The sequence below is a fragment of the Octodon degus genome, unplaced genomic scaffold (genome assembly GCF_000260255.1).
Source record: "Octodon degus isolate 3935 unplaced genomic scaffold, OctDeg1.0 scaffold00352, whole genome shotgun sequence".
NCBI lineage: Eukaryota > Metazoa > Chordata > Mammalia > Rodentia > Octodontidae > Octodon > Octodon degus.
Window position 1 is genome coordinate 745723 of NW_004524928.1, and position 18062 is coordinate 763784.

General features: G+C 47.8%; 1 protein-coding gene, 1 long non-coding RNA gene and 1 pseudogene across 4 annotated transcripts in view; 1 reads left to right on the plus strand and 2 right to left on the minus strand.

The window, feature by feature from the left end:
* Positions 1 to 588: 588 nt before the first annotated feature.
* Positions 589 to 959, minus strand: LOC101570264 (annotated as a pseudogene). Its single transcript, XR_001116968.2, has 2 exons — positions 719 to 959; positions 589 to 682 (listed from the first exon to the last, which is right to left on the minus strand). The product of XR_001116968.2 is annotated as an up-regulated during skeletal muscle growth protein 5 pseudogene (transcript).
* Positions 960 to 4149: 3190 nt separating this feature from the next.
* Positions 4150 to 18062, minus strand: part of Sall2 (spalt like transcription factor 2) — a 16420-nt gene continuing 2507 nt past the window's right edge. Inside the window, exons 1-2 of one of the 2 annotated variants that reach the window (XM_004648087.2) lie at positions 9004 to 9183; positions 4150 to 8660 (exon numbers count right to left, since the gene is read on the minus strand). In XM_004648087.2, coding sequence (XP_004648144.1) covers positions 5719 to 8660; positions 9004 to 9070 — 3009 coding nt within the window. In that variant the 5' untranslated portion in view covers positions 9071 to 9183 and the 3' untranslated portion in view covers positions 4150 to 5718. Of the gene's footprint in view, positions 8661 to 9003; positions 9184 to 18062 lie in introns of those variants that run through there. The other variant, XM_004648086.3, reaches the window with a different exon arrangement.
* On the plus strand, positions 8928 to 12060 carry LOC111814540. The gene is made up of 3 exons (XR_002819506.1): positions 8928 to 9101; positions 9556 to 10196; positions 11908 to 12060. It is a non-coding gene; the product is annotated as an uncharacterized LOC111814540 (long non-coding RNA).

The following is an 18062-nucleotide window of genomic DNA, read 5'->3' on the forward strand; positions in this document are numbered from 1 at the left end:
AAAAAAAAAAAAAAAAAAGAACAGGAGAGGAACAAGATGAATGAAAAGGGGACAAAAGAGAAAAAACAAAGTTGAACTGTGAAGAGAGGAGTTGGGGAGGCAGGCTCAGGGCTGGGTTGCCGAGAAGTGTCCATCCTCAGAAGCCTGACAGCTGGCAGTTATGGGCACTGGCACCTACTGCGAAGGCAAGTGTGCTGTAGTTAAATGGCACTATCTGTGTCTAGTGGGGGAGGAGAAGTTAAAGGATTGGAAGGGCTAGTGACCTGTCTCCTTCAATAGGCTGAAAGGAAAATCAAGATTTAGAAAGCTTGCCTGGTAGCAGAGAGAAGGAAGAGGCTGCTTCCCAATCAGCTGCTCGAGATTCCCGAGTAACTCTGCGCCAGTTACATATCGAGAAGACCTGGACTGCTCTGGTGGGGGCAACTGGGATCAAATATCAGCTATTTACCTGGAGTTGAGGCTAAAATGGGTTCACTTTCTTCTTTCCCAACCTCACAGCAGGAGTCCCGACAGAGTACGAAGCAAACACTGTCCTGCAGCGCCAGATGTCTGCCATCCTGGCTTTTTTTTTTTTTTTTTTTAAGGTTCATAATTTATTGTACAAATTGAGTATTACATGATGAGTTGATATTAGCTCCTCCAGGCATGGGACTTAACAGATGAGGTCAGACACTGTAAAATCCTAGTATGCACAATGCCCTGGGTCTGATCTCCAAAACACTTATGCTGCTTTCACAGCTGGTGCTTTTTTAGACCTTAACTTGAAGTACAAGATAAGCATAGCAGTGCCTCCATATGTGGCCAGTACACAATTCATTCTACCTGTGAGAGTGTAAGAGTTGAAATACTTTTTGATGCCAGTGAACTGGAACTGGGCATCATGTTCTGGACCTGCCATGATTTCAATCTCGCCAGAAACACACCGCAGCTAATGTCCTTCAACCTGTACACCTCCACTGCCACAGCTCAGCCGGCCGTCCAGGCTTCTTAATCCAATTTTGCTACCAAACAGCCGAGTGATGGGGCGAATCATTTTACTGGCTCCACCCTATTAGAGCTAAAGTGCTCTGATTTACCCTTTTCACAAAGAAAATAAGTCTAGAGCTGGGCGTAGTGGTGCACGGCTGTAATCCAGGGCATCTCTTTCAAAAAGACAAAAAGAAAAGAAAGAAGTAAAAAGGTCTAGAAAATTTAGGAGGGGCCAGGGAGATAGATAGCTCAGAAGAGTAAGTGCTTGCCTGGCAAGCACAAGGGTCTGAGTTCAATCCCCAGTTCTGGAAAAAAAAAAAAGGGAAGCTTCTTTGTGGATGGTGGTTGTGAGGACTGAATGCAGGACCTCAGTCCTGCTAAGCAGATCTCTTTGAACTACTCTTAGAACTGGAAATTCTGGGTCAGAGAGATGGCTTAGGAGAATAAGCACTTCCCTGGCAAGTGGAAGGGCCTGAGTTCAATCCCCAGCTCTGCCAAAAAACCAAAAAACTGGAATTTTTTAAAAACATCATTTATTTATTTGGTGCAAGGTCTCAATATGCAGCTCAGACTCATAGTGGTCCTTCTGTGTCAGCCTCTCTAGTGCTGGGATTACAGGTGTACGCCACCATGTTCTTGGCCAGCATGGCTCTTCCAGGGTTCCAGGGCCAGCACTGCATGCAGACCAAAGCTGGGTCCTTACACTTGCCAGGCAGACGCTTAGACCCACGAAGCTATTTTTTACTACCAAAATTCAGAAAACATTTCACACAAGTACATTAAGTGTGTCTCTTTCACATCTGAAGATGTGTATTAGACACAACCATGTCTGTTATCAAGTTTGCATGTCTTTCTGCATCATGCCCATACTCTGGTGATTTGGCAGTAAGTCATTCAAGTTCATCTGTTTACATCCAAAGGCACCTACTTGGGGGAATTCCCCCCCACCACCACCAATCAAGGATTGAACTCAGGCCCTTGAGCTTGCCAGGGAAGCGCTTATTCTACTGAGCCATCTCCCTGGCCTGGAAATTTTTATTTTTATTTTTTAAAATTTTTTGTTTTTTTATTTGTGTGTGTGTGTGTGTGTGGCCAGCTCAGCCCACCAGGGGGCAGGGCGGGCTGGCATGTGGTGCTGGGGGATTGAACCGCGGTCCCTGTGCTTTGCTAAGCTTGTTCTAAGTAGATGCTTTAGACCACTGAGCAATCTCACCAGCCCCTGGAAAATTTTATTTTATTCTTTAACTTTTTTTTTTTTTTTTTTTTTTACAATTTCAAGTTGCCCAGGCTAGACTCAAACTTTTTTTTTTTTTGGTGGAACCAGGAATTGAACTCAGGCCCTTGTGCTTGCCACGCAAGCACTTATTCTACTGAGCCATCTCCCTGCCCCTGGACTCAAACTTGTGACCCTCCTGCTTCAGCTTTCAGAATGCTGAGAGTATAGGTGTGTGCCACCATGCCTGGCTTTTGGACATTTTCATCCTTTAGGAAAGCAAGCTCTTACAGCAGGTGTGATGGTGCACAACTATAATCCCAGCACTTGGGAGGCTGAGTCAGGAGGATCTTTGTGAGTTCAAGACCAACCTGGGCTACAAAGTGAGTTTAAGGCCAGAAGACCTAAAAAACTAAAAAGAAAAAAAAAAAAAAAAAGGAAAAAAGCTCTTAAGAGACAAACTTGAACTTTGCATTTGCTTCCTCTGCCTTTTTTTTGGTGGCATTGAGAAGCAAACCTAGTGGGACGCACCATACCACTGAACTGTACCATCTAGCTCCTCCATCTTTCCTTGGTGGGGCGGGAGGGGACACTAGGAATTGAACCCAGATACTTTACAGTGAGCTACATCTCCACATCCCCAGACTTCTTTTTTTAATGAGCAGAATATATTTATTGAGGGAAAGAAAGCTGTCCAAGAGGGAAAGGAGAGGGACCCTTCCCCCCTCTCAAGATTCAGCCTTCTTTTTTGAGTCTTGGTAAATTTCCTAGGTGGAACTTATATCTTGCCTCAGCCTTTCAGGGTGCTGAGGTCACTTACAGGCATATACCATGTACCACTGTACCCAGCTTTTTTTTTTTTTTTTTTTTTTTTGGTACTAGGAATAAAACTTGGGGCCTTGCATTTGTCAGGCAGGCACTGGATCACTGAGCTACATTCCCAGTCCTTCCTTTGCTTTTTTTTTTTTTTTTTTTAATGAATTTAGTAGAGTCTACAAGATCTCACTATATAGATAGGACTCATAGTGATCCTGCTGTTTTCAGCTTCCCAAGTGCTGGGATTACAGGTGCACACCACCATGCCCAGTCTTAGTCATCGATCAGCCCCATCCCTGTGTCTGCCTAAGCAGGCACTTTAATCCACTGAGCTATCTGGCTGGCCCTTCCTTTGCTTTTTTTTTTAATATATATATTTAGTACAGGGTCTATAGGGTCTCACTACAAAGTCCTTTGCATTCTTTTTTTTTATTATTATTATTTTTTAGAGAAAGGTCTACAGGGTATTGAGGGTCTCACTACTAGATCAGACTCATAGTGATTCGCCTGTTTACAGCCTCCCAAAAGTTGGGATTACAGGCATGCACCACCACGCCCAGCCTCTACTTTGCATTTTTTTTTTTGTGGAACCAGGGATTGAACTCAGATCCTTGCGTTTGCCAGTCAAGCGCTTATCCTACTGAGTCATCTTCCCGGCCCCTACTTTGCATTCTTAATGTTAAGAATTGTCCTTTATCTTCTTGGTTGAAGTTATTAGCATTGAATGTTCCCCATCTGATCTCAAAGATCATGGGATTTAAATCATCTGTGTTACACAGATTCACTGATAGCTGCAGGCTGCCCCACACCTTCCAGCCTCCAAACCAAACCAAACCAACCAACAAACAGAAAAGCCTGGTGGTGGAAGGTCCTAGGCAAAGGAAAACCTCGAAAACGACTGGACATCAGAGCAAATTCCTACCTTTGGGGAACACAAATTCCACAGGAAAAGCAATTTCCCATGGGGAAATGATGTTCACTAGAGGTTGTTTCAGGACAAAGCTGAATAAATATTTCAACACCTTATGTTCATCTTTGGCAGGAGATGTAGGTGGGATGGGAATCCCATATCACACCCCAGTTGGCTACTTAAGAGATAGGAAATAAAAAACACACGCGCACACACAAATATTTGGCTAGAATGCCTTTAATGAGGGAAGGAAAGACTAGTATCTCCTGTCTGCTCTTGACATTTCACTATGTTAGGAAGCGCTGGAGCCCACTAACTGTACTTTGGAAGAGAAGCCATTGATGCTTTCACGTCAGCATCAATCCACAGCAAAACCTTCACTTCCTCCTCCTCCTCCTCCTCCTCCTCCTCAGAACTCCAGTTCCAAAGAATCCTATGTTAAGAGTAAGCACTACACCTTGTTACATGACAGAGGCAGGGAGGGACCCCTGGAGCTTGTCTCTCCCCAAGTCTGGGAACCTAAGAACCAGACAATGGCAAAGACATAATCCTCAGTCCATGACCAGGCAAAAGGGGAAGAAAGCGAACTTGAGAGAGAAAGATAAGGAAAGTACAGAGTCAGGGGATAAAAGAGGGAGTTGATCTAAAACTAGAAGCACACTAGTGCTAGGAAATCTCCCATGACCCCTGGTGCACTGCTGTACACTACGTCACTACTAGCCCAAAAGAAGATTCATGAGGATGTTCACATACACAAGAATTCCAAGTCCCTTCCCTTATCTCAGTGCCCATTTTTCCATCATATATTCCCTGCAAGCCCTATGTTTTAGCAACACATCTCAACTTTCTATCATTACTTCATCAACTACCTTCACCAACAAAGCTCACACTTAGGATATGGACTAACTTCACATTTCCCCAAATAGGAGATCTCTTGACAAGAAATCTGCTGGTTTACCCATGTTGAGAAGCAGTGATAAATGAGAAGCTGGAGAAGTCCTGGCATCCTGATCAGTCAACACGGAGGCCAGGATGCAACTACGAAGGCATATGCTGGAAAGAGTCCTGTGCCCTTTGTTTCTCCCTACCACCTTTGGTTGGATGCCCAGTACTGGAACATCTTCATTGCCAGCACCTTCTGGAGCAGGAAAGCAAAAAATGTATGCTTTGCTACTTCTTTTCTAGGATGGGCTTTTTCTGCACTGTTTCAGGCTGAAATAAGAGGGGGGACTGTCTTCTCCTTGGCCTCCCTGAACCCTGTTGCTGGAGTCACCCTCCCAGCCATGGGTCCTGGTAGCGCCAGGCCTAAAGCGGTAGTGGAGGTGAAGCTGGAGCTCCAAGGCTAGACATGCAAGCCACGTGATGAGAAAGCCATGTGTTGTTGTAGAAAGGTATGGAAACCACCCCTACTGGCTGGGCAGGAAGGTCCTGGGACAAGAAGTCCTGAAGTGTGAACTGGCCATCAGTGAGAGTGGCACTGGGTCCTTTGCAGACAGCTGCCAGTCCCTTTGGGCTGGGCTGTGGGTCTAATGATGGGTGCTCAGGCGCACCTGCCAAAGGGAAAGGACTTACAGAAAGGAGAGGGCTCCCTGGGAGAATGTAAAAGCTGCACAAAATCTACTTCAGGTAGAAAGAATAAAGAAAGGAGAATTCCTGAGGAGGTCATCTCCATGTAAGCACAATTTCCAAGCTAAGGGATTAAGGGAAAGCCACTAGAGACATACCATGTCAGAACTCAGAGAAGAGGTCTTCCTATAGAGCTTTCAGCTTTTGCTCCCTGGGCCAGAGGGTAGCAGATACAGAAAAAGACTCACGGGATTGTGGGATCATCTTTCCGAGGGAAGGGGGAGAGCCCGGGGGAAGTGATGGAAGGTGAACAGCCAGGGACCAAGGAAAGAGCAGCAATATTCTGGGGGCCGTGGGGAGCAAAGGGCTGTACCTGGTGGTGAGCCAGCAGCATATGCTTCTTGAGAGTCGCCCTCTCAAGGAAGCCCTGCCTGCAAAAAACACAAGTGAAGAGTGGCCCTTCCTTGGGGTGGGTCTTCTGATGCTCTTCCAGAGCTGCCTGGCTAGGACAGGCCTGGCCACACACTTCACAGGCCTTCCTGCCACTGCTTTCTCCTGGCTCCTTTCTCATGGCTTCCGGCAAGCTCAGCTCCTCTACCAAAGGGGTGCTGGTGCCTCCCCCTTCTGGGTTAAGCGCTGTTGGCGGTGGGCTTGAGCTCCTCTCTGGTTTGTTTCCTTCTTCCAGGCCACCTGAAACATCACTGATCCCCTGCTCCATGGGCTGGGGCTGATCCAGACTGTCAGATGCTGGGGGAGGTGGTGGCAGAGAAGACTGCTGGGCTGCTTTCTCATTACCATCCAGCTCCTTCCCGGTGGGTGCTGGTGTCGCTGTTCCCACCTCTTCCTCCGCCCCAGATGCCTCTTCCGAGTCACCTCGCACTGAGATTGCCTTCTCACCTCCACTCTCGGAGCCTCTTCCTGCCAGGGAATCTTCGTCAGTCACATCATCCTCCTCTTCCTCCTCATCTTCATCTTCTTCAGACAACTCTTCTGGTGAGGGCTGCTGTGACTGCTGCTGGGGGAAGCTCCCTGTCCCCGAAACTGCACACTGCTCAGAGCCGTTCTCCTGGGCAGCTCCTCCACCCTCAGGGACAGTGGCAGCACCATTGGGGATCTGGCCCCCCAGATGCATCCGAACATGCTGCTGCAGAGTGACAGCATTAGTAAATTTCTTCTGGCAGATGGGGCAGGAGTTCTGGGCCCGGGCAGCTGGACTGGTCTTGTGGCCCACAAAATGTGCTCGCAGATTCCCCCGGGTGGAGAAGGCTCTGCCACACACTTTGCACTTGAAGGGTCGCTCACCTCCATGTTGACCGTAATGCAGCCGTAGGGCCCGAGGGCAGCTCAGCACCCGGAGGCAGATGACACACTGGTTGGGTCCTGAAGAGGCTGAGGATGAAGGTGCAGGGGCAGAGGTGGTGGGGGCTCCAGCAGCAGTAGAAGCCACTGCCACAGCTCCTTGGCGGTCAATCTTCTCTACCAGCTGCTGCAACTTTGATGTCTCAGAGGGAGAGGCCCCCAAGGGCTCTAGCACATAGGGGAAGGGAAAGCTGCCGGTGGACTTGAAGTGGTTGGTAAGCAGTGCCCAGCTTGGAAGCGAAGTCACCAGCTTACTCAGCTGCATTCGGGCTGCTGTGCCACTTTCTGACACCCCACTGATGGCTGAGCCCTCGTTCCCTGGGGGAGTGTTTTCATCAGCCTTATTCTTGGGTTCTACCGCTTTCATGAGCACGAACTTATTGAAAGCAGGGAGCCCTGGAGCCGTGACTGTGCCTGCACCGGTGGAGAGCAGTGTCAGGCTCTCTGTGGCACTGAGGGCTGTGGTGGAAGCCACCAGAGGCTTGCGTTCCACGCCTCCACCTGGTGTGGCTGCCTCCTCCTCAGCCTTCTCTGGCGGCACAGACATACCATAGGGCAGGCCGCTGCTGGTGATGACATAGTCGAGATGCTCTGGCACCGGATGTGGGTTCATCTGCACATGCGGGTACTTCTCTCGATGGCGATGGAAATGCACTTTGAGGTTGCCTCGGGTGGTAAAGCGGTTCCCACACACATTGCACTTGTAGGGTCTCTCACCCGTATGGGAACGAAGGTGGATTTGCAGGGCGCTGTCACTACCAAATACTTTGGCACAGAAGCGGCATTTGTGTCTTCCACCAGGCTTCTCCAAGGGACCCATCACTTCCCCGTAGCCCAGCTCACCACTTCCGTTCTTTGGCTTCAGGAGCCCAGGGGAGGCAGTGGCCTCGAGGCCCCGGGCTGTCCCGAGGCACTGTGCTGCCAATAGTCCTGTGCTGCCTGGGAATGCCAGGTGAGGTGAGGCCATCAACTGCTCTGTGCCACCTGTCAGGGCCGAAGAGGGGGTGGGGGCAGGTTTGTGGCTCCGTCCAACCCCTCCGGCAGAGAAGGGATGCTGTGACCCCAGTGGGTGGTACAGGTGGAAGAAAGCCTGCTTTGGCGTTTCTGCCGCTGAGGAGGAGGAGGAAGAGGAAGGCGCCAGGGTCTTGCCAGACTGGACAGGTTTGATAGGGCTGAAAAGGGGCAGCAGGGGCTTGGTGGAGGAGGCAGTCCCGGTGCCAGGCAGCTCTGAGGGACTGGCGGGGGCGCCCGCGGCCTGGCCCAGCGAGCCCAGCAGCAGCACCTGCCGGCAGATCTGCTCAGTCATCTGCATCTGATGGATCTGGCGCTGCTGCAGCACCCGCAGCTCTTCCAGGATCAGAGGGATGTTCAAGTGGCCGCTGCCCACTCCTGCGGGTGGAGGCGGGGGCGGGGGAGGAGGGGGTGCAGGGGTGGATTCTGGAGGCAGGGGGGTTGCTCCCAGTTTGGGACTGGCCAGGACCAGGCCCCCACCTCCCCCAGCCGCTGTACCTGTAGCAGCGACCAGGAAATGCCCGGAAGACTCCTCTGCTCTCCGTTCTTGTCCCCAGGTAGGATCCATGGGCCCCGAGGACCCGGAATCTGGGGGGTTGCTGTGTTCTACATCCATTACCTGAGGGCTACTGTGGCCCTCAGGCCGGGGTTCAGACGCGGCAGAAGAGTTGTTGGGGTTCTCCTGACCCGCAATTATCACCATTACAGGAGGGTCAGTAGAACATGCGTTCTGGTGGGCGAGGAATTCGGCTGGGTCAGTGAACTGTGCGCAGCATTTGGCACAGACTTGGGGGCGGTCGCCCTCGCCAGCATCACCTGGGGAAAAGGAGAGAGAGCGTGGGTGGTGCGGACAGGCTGGGTAGCGGAGCTCTAATTAACAAGGAGCCCAGGAACCGCTAAGCGGGGATAGGCAGACAGATCAGCAGTAGGCCATACAGAATGGTGGCGCTCAGACTGACCCGGGTGCAGCCCAGCACCCGCCAGCGGAGGGCACAAGCACTTGCCTGGCTTCCTCCATAGTCCTCCGTTTCCGCCTCAGGGAGTGGGAATGGGGAGAGACCGGGCCGAAGCACCGAGAAACACTCGCGCATCCCGCCCGCAGGAAGTCCTCGCTCGGGGGCCCTTCGCCCCCACCTCTCCGAGTCCCGCCCTACCGCACCTCCGAGCTCCGCAGTCTCCCCGCAGGGCCCCCCGAGACGAGCGCTCCTCCCGGCTTCGTGCGCCATAGCGGTGGGGGAGGCGAAGGAGTACTGGATGGTGAGAGACAATGGGGGCCGGGAGTGGAAGGCGGCCGTGGCCGCCGGGGCTGCGGCAGCCTCTGCACCCAGCGACCCCGACTGCGGAGCTGCAGCGCTAGGCGGCTGGGGGAGGGGAGCGGGAGGCGGGGAGGAGCTGGAGCGAGAAAGCCGGGAGGGGAGGTGGGGTGCAGAGTGCGTAGGGAGGAGCTGCTGGGGAGCCCGGCGGGCGGAGGAGGTCCGGCGGGAGCGAGTGGGGCGGGTGGGGGCAAGGCTGCCTAGGGCCGCGCGGCTCCGGACAGGTGCGGAGAGCCTTGGTGGGGCCCACCTTTCTTCGTTCTCCGCCGACTCCCCCCGTCCCCAGATGTCTTTGCCCAGGCCCACCCCCGCCCCCCAGCTCAAGGGGCACAGTGGGAAACGTAGCCCTGCTCAATGGAGCTCGGCGATAGGCTTCTTTTATTTTACTTTGGATAAAGGATCCGCTGAGCCTGGAAAACGTGGATGCCAGAAAGGGTGGTCTGATCTTCGCAGAGGTCTGAGGCCAGGAGGGAAGAAACCCAAAACATCCTCTCTTCACCAGCACACCCCCTAAAATGTTCTCAAGTTTTGTCTTGTCGCCCTCACTTCCATTCCCTCATGACCCCCCTCCCTCGCCACAAGAAGTTTCCCCGAGTGGACGGCTGCAGTAAAATTTCCAAGGAAGTCATTTCAGGACGCCCTTTGGCAGAACCCTGAGCCCCTTTAGCTCCCCTCCCTTTGGCCCCCAGAATAATAGCGGCCAGCTCCCCCGGTCAGGACCTCATTTCTCGAGTGCAAGCTTAGAAGCCATCCCCTGTTTAGTACCCTCTGTTCCACTGTTTTCCACCTCTGTTCACCTCGTGCAACACTTGCTTAAGGTTCCGATGAAGGACGGTGATTTGGGGCGACTTTAGCCTGCAGAGGCCTAGGAGGTCCACCCAGCTCTGACCTGGGGGGAGGGGAGCTCCTTCTAAACAATAGGAAAATACGGTAGGAGCTACCCGGCTCCAAAGCCCCTTGCAGCCCCAACCTGGTTTAAATGCCTGGGAATGACAGCAGCCAGCTCACCTCCACAGAGGCTGATTCCTATACAGTGAGGGTAAGTAGGGGTAAGTGTCTCTAGAGACAGGCACTCTGCATTTCATTTCTTCCTGTGGAAGAGTTTCTTTCCTCTTCGTGAAATCCTTCAGCTTATGTGCAAGAAGTAACTGCAGGGCCTTGGTTTTATGACCGTCATCAAGTTTTGTAGACTGGACATCAGTTAAACCCACTTGTTTTTTTTTTTTTTTGGTAGTATTGGAGATTGAACCCAGAGCTTTCTCACTGAGCTTCATCACCAGCTCCCACCACTTTTTATCTTTTATTTTTCGACAGAGTCTTAGTCCTTAAATTGCCTAGGCTGGGGTCAAATTTACAATCTTCTTGCCTCATCATCCTGAGTGCTGGGATTACAGCCGTGCACTGTTAATTCTACTTTTGCCTGAGTGGTAAACTGAGGCATGGTGGTCAGTCATACCATATTATGGCACCATCTCCTTTTGTGTAAAGTGCTAAACTAATACAGCTGCATAGTCCTCCTCAATATTGTGGGAACAAAAAAGTTTGAAAAAGTTTTGATAAGTAATATTAATGAACACACTTTTTTTGTTTGAAGGGTCCTAAATGTTAATGATTAAAAATTTTATATTGTGAATACTAAAATAAAGTAACCTTAAATACAGAAACACTAAAGATTCTGTTTTTCATGTTGCAAATGCTAATTTGCTTTTTTTTCTTTTTTTGGCAGTACTGAAGTACTGAGCTACATCCATAGCCCTTCTTTATTTACTTATTTTTGAGACAAGCTCTCACTAAATCCCAAAATTGCCTGAGCTGAATTTGAATTTGTATCCTTCTGCCTCAGCTTCCTAGAGTGCTGGGGTTACAGCATGTGGCACCATGTCTGGCTTTTTTATTTCTCATCTTGGGGATTCAGGACCTCATGCTGCTGGATAGGTCATCTACCACTGAGCTCTAACCACAGCCCTAATCTTACTAAAGTCTGAGGTAAGATGTTGCTTAGTATCATTGGCATATACAGCCTAGTTAAAATATTAGCAATGACCACTTTACTTTCTTTCTTTCTTTTTTTTTTTTTTATGGCAGAACCGGGGATAGAACTCAGGCCCTTGCACTTGCCAGGCAAGCACTTATTCTACTGAGCTATCTCCCCGGCCCCCCACTTTATTTTCAATATAAATTTTACCTGTCTTTATAAACTGCAGACATCTTAACTGAGTTATATTTTGAAATTTTCTGATAATCTTAAGGGTCTTGGCATTGTGAATCACAGCTCTCTCTGTGCTTCTAGGCCTTTACAGATGGGGGTTGGGGGGAAGGTCTGTTTTAATTAGAGAAGTCACAGGTTTCCTTACAGATAAGGAAATGGAAGCTCAGAAAGGGTAAGTGACTTTTCCAGGTTCACATCTTAATTCAGGGAAACAAGCATTCACATTTTGCCTGCCTCTCCAGGGCTTTTTAAGCACATCAACATTGTGTGGCTTCCCATGTGGCTGAAAGGGCGCTGTGTGGCTCCTGCCTGCCATTTGCTCTCTGGCCTTGTAAGGGAGAAGAAATCAGATGGAGACTTTCTACTGAGCATTTGTTAATTAGCATGGAACATTTGATATCCAGTTGCTGTTTTGTCAAGTCTTCTGACAAGAAAAGAAATCCTTTTCTTTTCATCTTCTCCTGGGAAACACTGTCCCCTTTCTTGCTCTTTAATGAAACGTGCTTTCTGATGCGTAATTTGATCTGTATTCTTCTTTAAGGTAAATTTAGTCCCTGGTGAAAGGTGAGGGATCAACAGCCACCTGTAAGAGGAACCCTCCACTTCTCAGCACTTTATACTCGCTGCCTATGCTGAAAAGGGAAGCAGGATTCTTAAGCAGACTGGAATGAAGTCACAAACAGAGGAACAAACTAAGCTGGTAATGCGTCCCTAGATAGCAGATAAGGTGGAGCAAGCTCTCCTGGGTCACATGCAAAGTCTGGGGTGGATACAGGACTAAGACCTGAACATGTTTGTTTAAATTCACAAAGAATTGGAATGACAAAGAAAAAGAAAACCAGATAACTTTCCCTCTGCATCTGGTGCTCCATGAAACTGCTGCTTCAGGCTTGAGACAGAATGGTTAGTGCAACCAAACAGAAAACTAGAGGTGGGTCCAGATGCAGTGCAGTGGTATATTTGCACAGTGGTTCTGAAACTTTGCTGTTCTTTAGGATTACCCCTAGAGCTTTGAAAAATTCTGATGTCCCAGCTGAGGAGGATATAGTTGTATGGCAGAGTGTTTTTTTTTTTTTTTTTTTTTTTTTTTCTTCAATGCAGGAGTCCCAGGTCTAAACCCTAGCATTGTTAAAGAAAATAATAATAAACTGATATTTTGGGCAGGAGAGGTAGCTGAATGGTAAAGCACTTACTTTACCTGGGTTCCGACTCCCAGCACAAAAAAAAAAACACAAAAAACCACTCAGGCTTAAGCCAGGTGGTACATGCCTGTAATCCTAGCACTTGGGAGGCTGAGGCATGAGAATCACTGCAAGTTTGAGGCTGCCCTTGGGTAGAAAGTGAGTTCAAGGCCAGTCTCAACTTTGTAATAAGATCCTGACTCAAAACACAAAACCAAAAATACATACAATGTACAGCCAAGGATGAGAACTGAAATATTGAAGGGCTGTCTTTCCCATTGAACCTTCCACCCTACTCCTCATAAATCTTACCTGAGCTAAACCTGGCTAAACTGGAACTGATGCAAAAGTGCTCAGGGCTGCATCTTCCCACTCGGCTCCTTTCTCTGCAGCCTGCAACCTTGCTTTGGCTCTCTTGCACCCTTTCTTGGTGAAAAATCTACTTCTTTGAATATCATTTGCTTCTGACTATGCATTTAAAAAATTGCATTGCTAAAAAAAAAAAGTTATTGGGGGCCGGGGAGATGGCTCAGTGGATTAAGCGCTTCCCTGGCAAATGCAGGGCCTGAGTTCAATCCCTGGTTCCGCAAATTAAAAAAAAAAATTGCATTGCTTTTGCCAGTGAATGTACATCTTTGGCATTTTTAAAAAAATTTCAATTGACCATATTTCTAATTGTATTTATTTATTTATTTTTCCGGAACCAGGGATTGAATTCAGGCCCTTACACTTGCCAGAGAAGCGCTTATTCCACTGAGCCATCTCCCCAGCCCCCCATATTTCTAATTGTAAATGAAACAGCATTTTCATTTACATAAGCACCTGCCTGAGCATTCATACATAAGCACCTGCCTGAGCATATTTTTATTAACACTGTGCCAGCACTAATTGGTAGCTTTTGTTATTGTAAATAAATTGATTTTCTCGGAGCTGTGGATAGCTTAGTGGAATAAGCGTTTTCCTGGCAAGTGCAAGGGCCTGAGTTCAATCCCTGGTTCCACCAAAAAAAAAAAAAAAATTCTAACTGTTGTTAAATTTACCTCTTAGAATATCCCATCTTTGGGACTGGGGAGATAGCTCAGTGGCATAAGCGCCTGGCAAGAGCAAGGTCGCAAGGTCCTGAGTTTGATCCCTGGTACCGCCAAAAAAAAAAAAAAAAGAAAAAAAAGTCCCATCTTTTCTTCTTCAATCTTCTGCCCTCAGTGCGCACACACAATCCTTTGCCAAACCAGACTAATGCACCTATGGCTTGGGTAGCACAGTAGACATAGAGGCATATGGATTTGCATCATAACTGTTGCTAAGTGAGAAAAAAATATTTCAAGAATAGGACTTAGGTCAAGCATCAATACAGGGCATTATGAACTTTAAATAAAAGGACTCAGCCAGGGGTAGGTGTACATACATGTAATTCCAGCACTCTGATAGGCTGAAGCAGGAGGACTGCAATTTAGAGCCCATCCTGGGTAATTTATCAACTTAGTAAGACTCTCAAAAGACCTTTGGACAGGGCAGAGGTAGGTCAACATAAAGGCTTTGGGGGTCTGGCGAGATAGCTCAGCGAACTAAGCACCTGCTTTGGCAAGCACAGGGTCCAGGGTTTGATCTCCAGTCCCGCATGCCGTGCCCCGCTCCCACCCTGCTGGAGGGGGGTTCGCACTGAGCCTTCAGAGTTCAGGCATGGTGGTGCACACCTGTAACCCCAGCACTGGGGAGGTTGAAAACGTGAGGATCACCATGAGTCTGGTCTGCATATTGAGACCCTGTACCAAATACACAAGTAGGGGAAAAACAAAAGGCCTTGGGTTCAACCCCCAATAGTATTTTGTGGGAGAAAAGAAGAAAAAAAGGTTTAAGAGGGCCAGGGAGATAGCTCAGTAGAATAAGCGCAAGGTCCTGAGTTCAGTCCCTAGTACCACAAAAACAAACAAACAAAAAAAAAAGATTTGGACCTAAGTTACAGTCCCAGCCCTTTTTCATCTCTTGTGATCTTGGGAAATTTCTTAATCTCTTTAAGGCTAAAATTTATTCAAAATAGGATGGGGGCATCCATAAACTGGGTGTGTGGTGCTTAGCTATAATCCCGGCTGCTCCAGGAGACTGAGGCAGGAGGAATGCAAGTTTGAGCCATTCTGAGCTACTTAGTGAGTGACTCTGTCTCAGACAATAAAAAGGATGGGGATGTAGCTTAGTGGTAGAATGTTGATTGGTTCAGTCCCCAGTGCTGCAGGAAAAAGGGGTAGAGCCCCAAGAGGAATAAAATTCTGATAGCCAGGCATGGCAGCCCATTCCTGTAATTCCAACACTTGAGAGACTGAGGTAGGAGGATTACTCCAAGTTCCTGGCCAGCCTGGGCTACATAGTGAGTTCAAGGACAGGCTGAACTACATAGTGAGATCCTGTTTTAAAAAGCCGAAAAGAAAAATAAAATCAATACATGGTATAACATGAAAAAACCTTAAAAATATGCTAAGTGACACAAAAAGACAAATAAGATATGATTCATTTATATAAGGTAAGACTGGGCGTGGTGACATGCACCTATAACCCCAGCTCTTGGTAGGCTGTAAACTGGCAGATCACTACAAGTCCAATCTAGTAGTGAGACCCTGAACACCCTGTAGACCCTTCCCTAAAAAAAAAAAAAAAAAAAAAGAGGTTTAAATGGTATAGAATTTCTGTTTCATGATAAAAAGTTCTGGAAATACATGGCAATGGTTACAAGCATAGTGAATGCCCCTGAACTGCACAAGTAAAATGGTGTTGTCAGTTTTGTTATGCATATCTTAATACAATAAAAGTTTTATTTTTTTTTTATATGGGGTGGGTGGTGGTGGATAAACCAGGTACAGTGTCCAACATCTGTAATCCCAGCAATCTGAAAGAGGAGGAGGAGTTGGAGGAGATGTGTATAGGGGGCTATGAATAGGAGAATTAAAGGAGTAAGAGCGAATGGAAAAATGGCTATCATACCTGAACAGACCACAGATATGCGCCATGAAAGTTATCATTTGAGGGGAGGGCTGCCCAAGGTCGAAGAGTTTGGAGGTCTAGTCTGGATTGAAAACCAAGTTTCCTGCTTTTCTTTTTGGCAGAACCAAGGATTGAACTTAGGCCCTTGCGCTTGCCAGGGAAGCTCTTATTCAGTGTTCTATTCAGGCCTGAGTTGCTTTCTCTCTACGCAGACATTATTCTTCTGACCCCCACTCTGGGAAGAGGAGGGCACAAGCAGAGGAATGTGCCCAGGGGCTCAATAGACTGGGAGATGACACGCTACTAATGATATAAAGACAACCAAGCCCGCAAGACTATTTTTGCCTTCTTTCCTTTTTGCTGTTCTTGCTGTCTGCCAACTTCCATTTAAAGTACTCCCTTCTCTCCCTCCAGATCTGGCTGGCTGTGTCCTGGTTTCTCCTTCTCACTAAATATCTGGGTTTCTAATCGTTTCCTTTATTTCCCAGATGTACTAGTTTGCATTTTCCCAGTTACATCCCTTATGTTCTCTAATTCAGATTTCTAGACCCTGTAGGGGGGAGTGATTTTTCCCCCTTGCCCAGAGTTTTTAAGTAAATAGACTATTTCCTGCCCATCACTTACGCACAATAACTATTCTGTTAGGTTTTGGTGTTGTGGGCAGGAAGTTAAGCAAAAACAGAGCTGGAAAACAGGTTTTTCAGTCTGTTCTATGGTGCTGTGGTAGGTCAGCACAAACATCAATCTTTTACAATGCACAACAAAAGCTCAGCTCTTGCTTTTCCTATATGGTAAACATGCTTAAAATAAGGGCTGGGGGCCGGGGAGATGGCTTAGTGGAATAAGCACTTCTCTGGCAAGCGCAAGGGCCTGAGTTCAATCCCCGGTTCTGCAAAATAAATAAATAAATAAATAAATAAATAAATAAATAAATAAATAATAAAATAAGGGCTGAACTCCTGAGAGCATTAGTGACATCCTAGGCTACTGAATAAATGTCTACTGATGGTCATGGCAGTGGCCATAAGAGCAAAGGTGTGCAAGAGCCCCAGATTAGACCTCCCACTGCCCCGCCCCTTTTCTGTACTGAGAATTGCACCCAGGGCCACCTGTAGACCAAGCCAGTGCTCTACCACTGAGCTACCTCCAAGCCCCTTCCTACTGAATTTGGGGCCAGGCTTGTGGTAGAATAAAAGTCAGAAGCTGATCAAGTAACTGTCAAGGATTCTCTGTAAAGGATGATGCAGGGCCTCATACATGCTAGGCAAGCATTCCGCCATCAAGCCTTACCCCATCCCTCATGTCGATCCCTTCTATAAAAAGGAGAGAGTAATTTATACATTTGTAAGCTCATAAAAGCAGAAATTGTAGATAGCCACCACAAATTGTAGATGAGACTGAAACCTCAGGTCATGAAAGTAGTCAACGTCTGTCAGAGGAATTCTGATGAAACACTCCCTAGACTTCTCGAGGCAGGTTTTAACAAAGGTTATCAGTACTTTCTGGCTCCTTGTGTTTTGCCCTTCATAACCCATTACCAAAATTTGTTGCTTCCACTGGATTGCAGCCTTTATTGTTTCTATGGTAACGGTGGTTTTCTAGTAGCATCTCCCTGTATCTGTAACCCCACCCCAAGTGTCCATATCCCAAGAGGAAGTTACACCTTAAAGGGCCTGAAACTCCATTCGGAGCAGGTGCTAAAGATACCTTTTGACTGCCTCACAGAAAAATACTTCCTCGACTGGGGTATGGGGACCGGATGAGCAGATGGAGGGAAGGAGAAGCGATTTCTCTTGGGGCCAGGGGTGGGTGTTCAGCATATTTCCACAATTGAGCCAGCAGGGGAGAGCACTGTGAGGCAACTCTGCAGCTCTGAGGGAAGTCTCCTGTAGCGCGCACCCGGAGGAGACATCCGGCCTATAGCAGCATTAAAGAGGGTTAATGTGTCTCAGGAGGGAAGGATGCTGCCACCACGGAACCTCTAAATATGGGCGCAGTGGGATTACAGTAAGGCGGTGGTTCGGGAGGATGTGCCCTACTCCAAACTTAACACAGCTGTTAAGGCAGTTTGCTGTATTTGGAGTCCTGATTTGACCTGAAGTTATTCTTTTCACAATGGGTGAAAAAGCAAGTTTAATCCATGATTAGTTCTAATCACTACATATACAGTGTCTTAGAGATTTTCATGGCACATGTCTCCTAAAGAAATGCTTGAGTTTGCCTGGAAGTTCCTGAACTTTGGTCTCTCAGCACTTTCAGGAAGTGCTGCCGCATTCACACACAATGATATGCGCCCCGCTCACATGCAATAAGTAGTTAAGAACTTCACTGCATACATTAGGCACTTATTGGTGCGAGGTATTTTCCCTAAGGTTTTGCACACTTTTTTTTTTTTTTTTTTTTTTTTTTAAGAGTTGTACTAGGGTACCACGTCCTGGCGCAATAATAGATAAGTATGGGAACTACCTGAAAGACCAAGCATTTCAAATTTTTCCTTCATCCACTTTCCAATTAATAAGACCTTTCAAATTCTATCCCATGT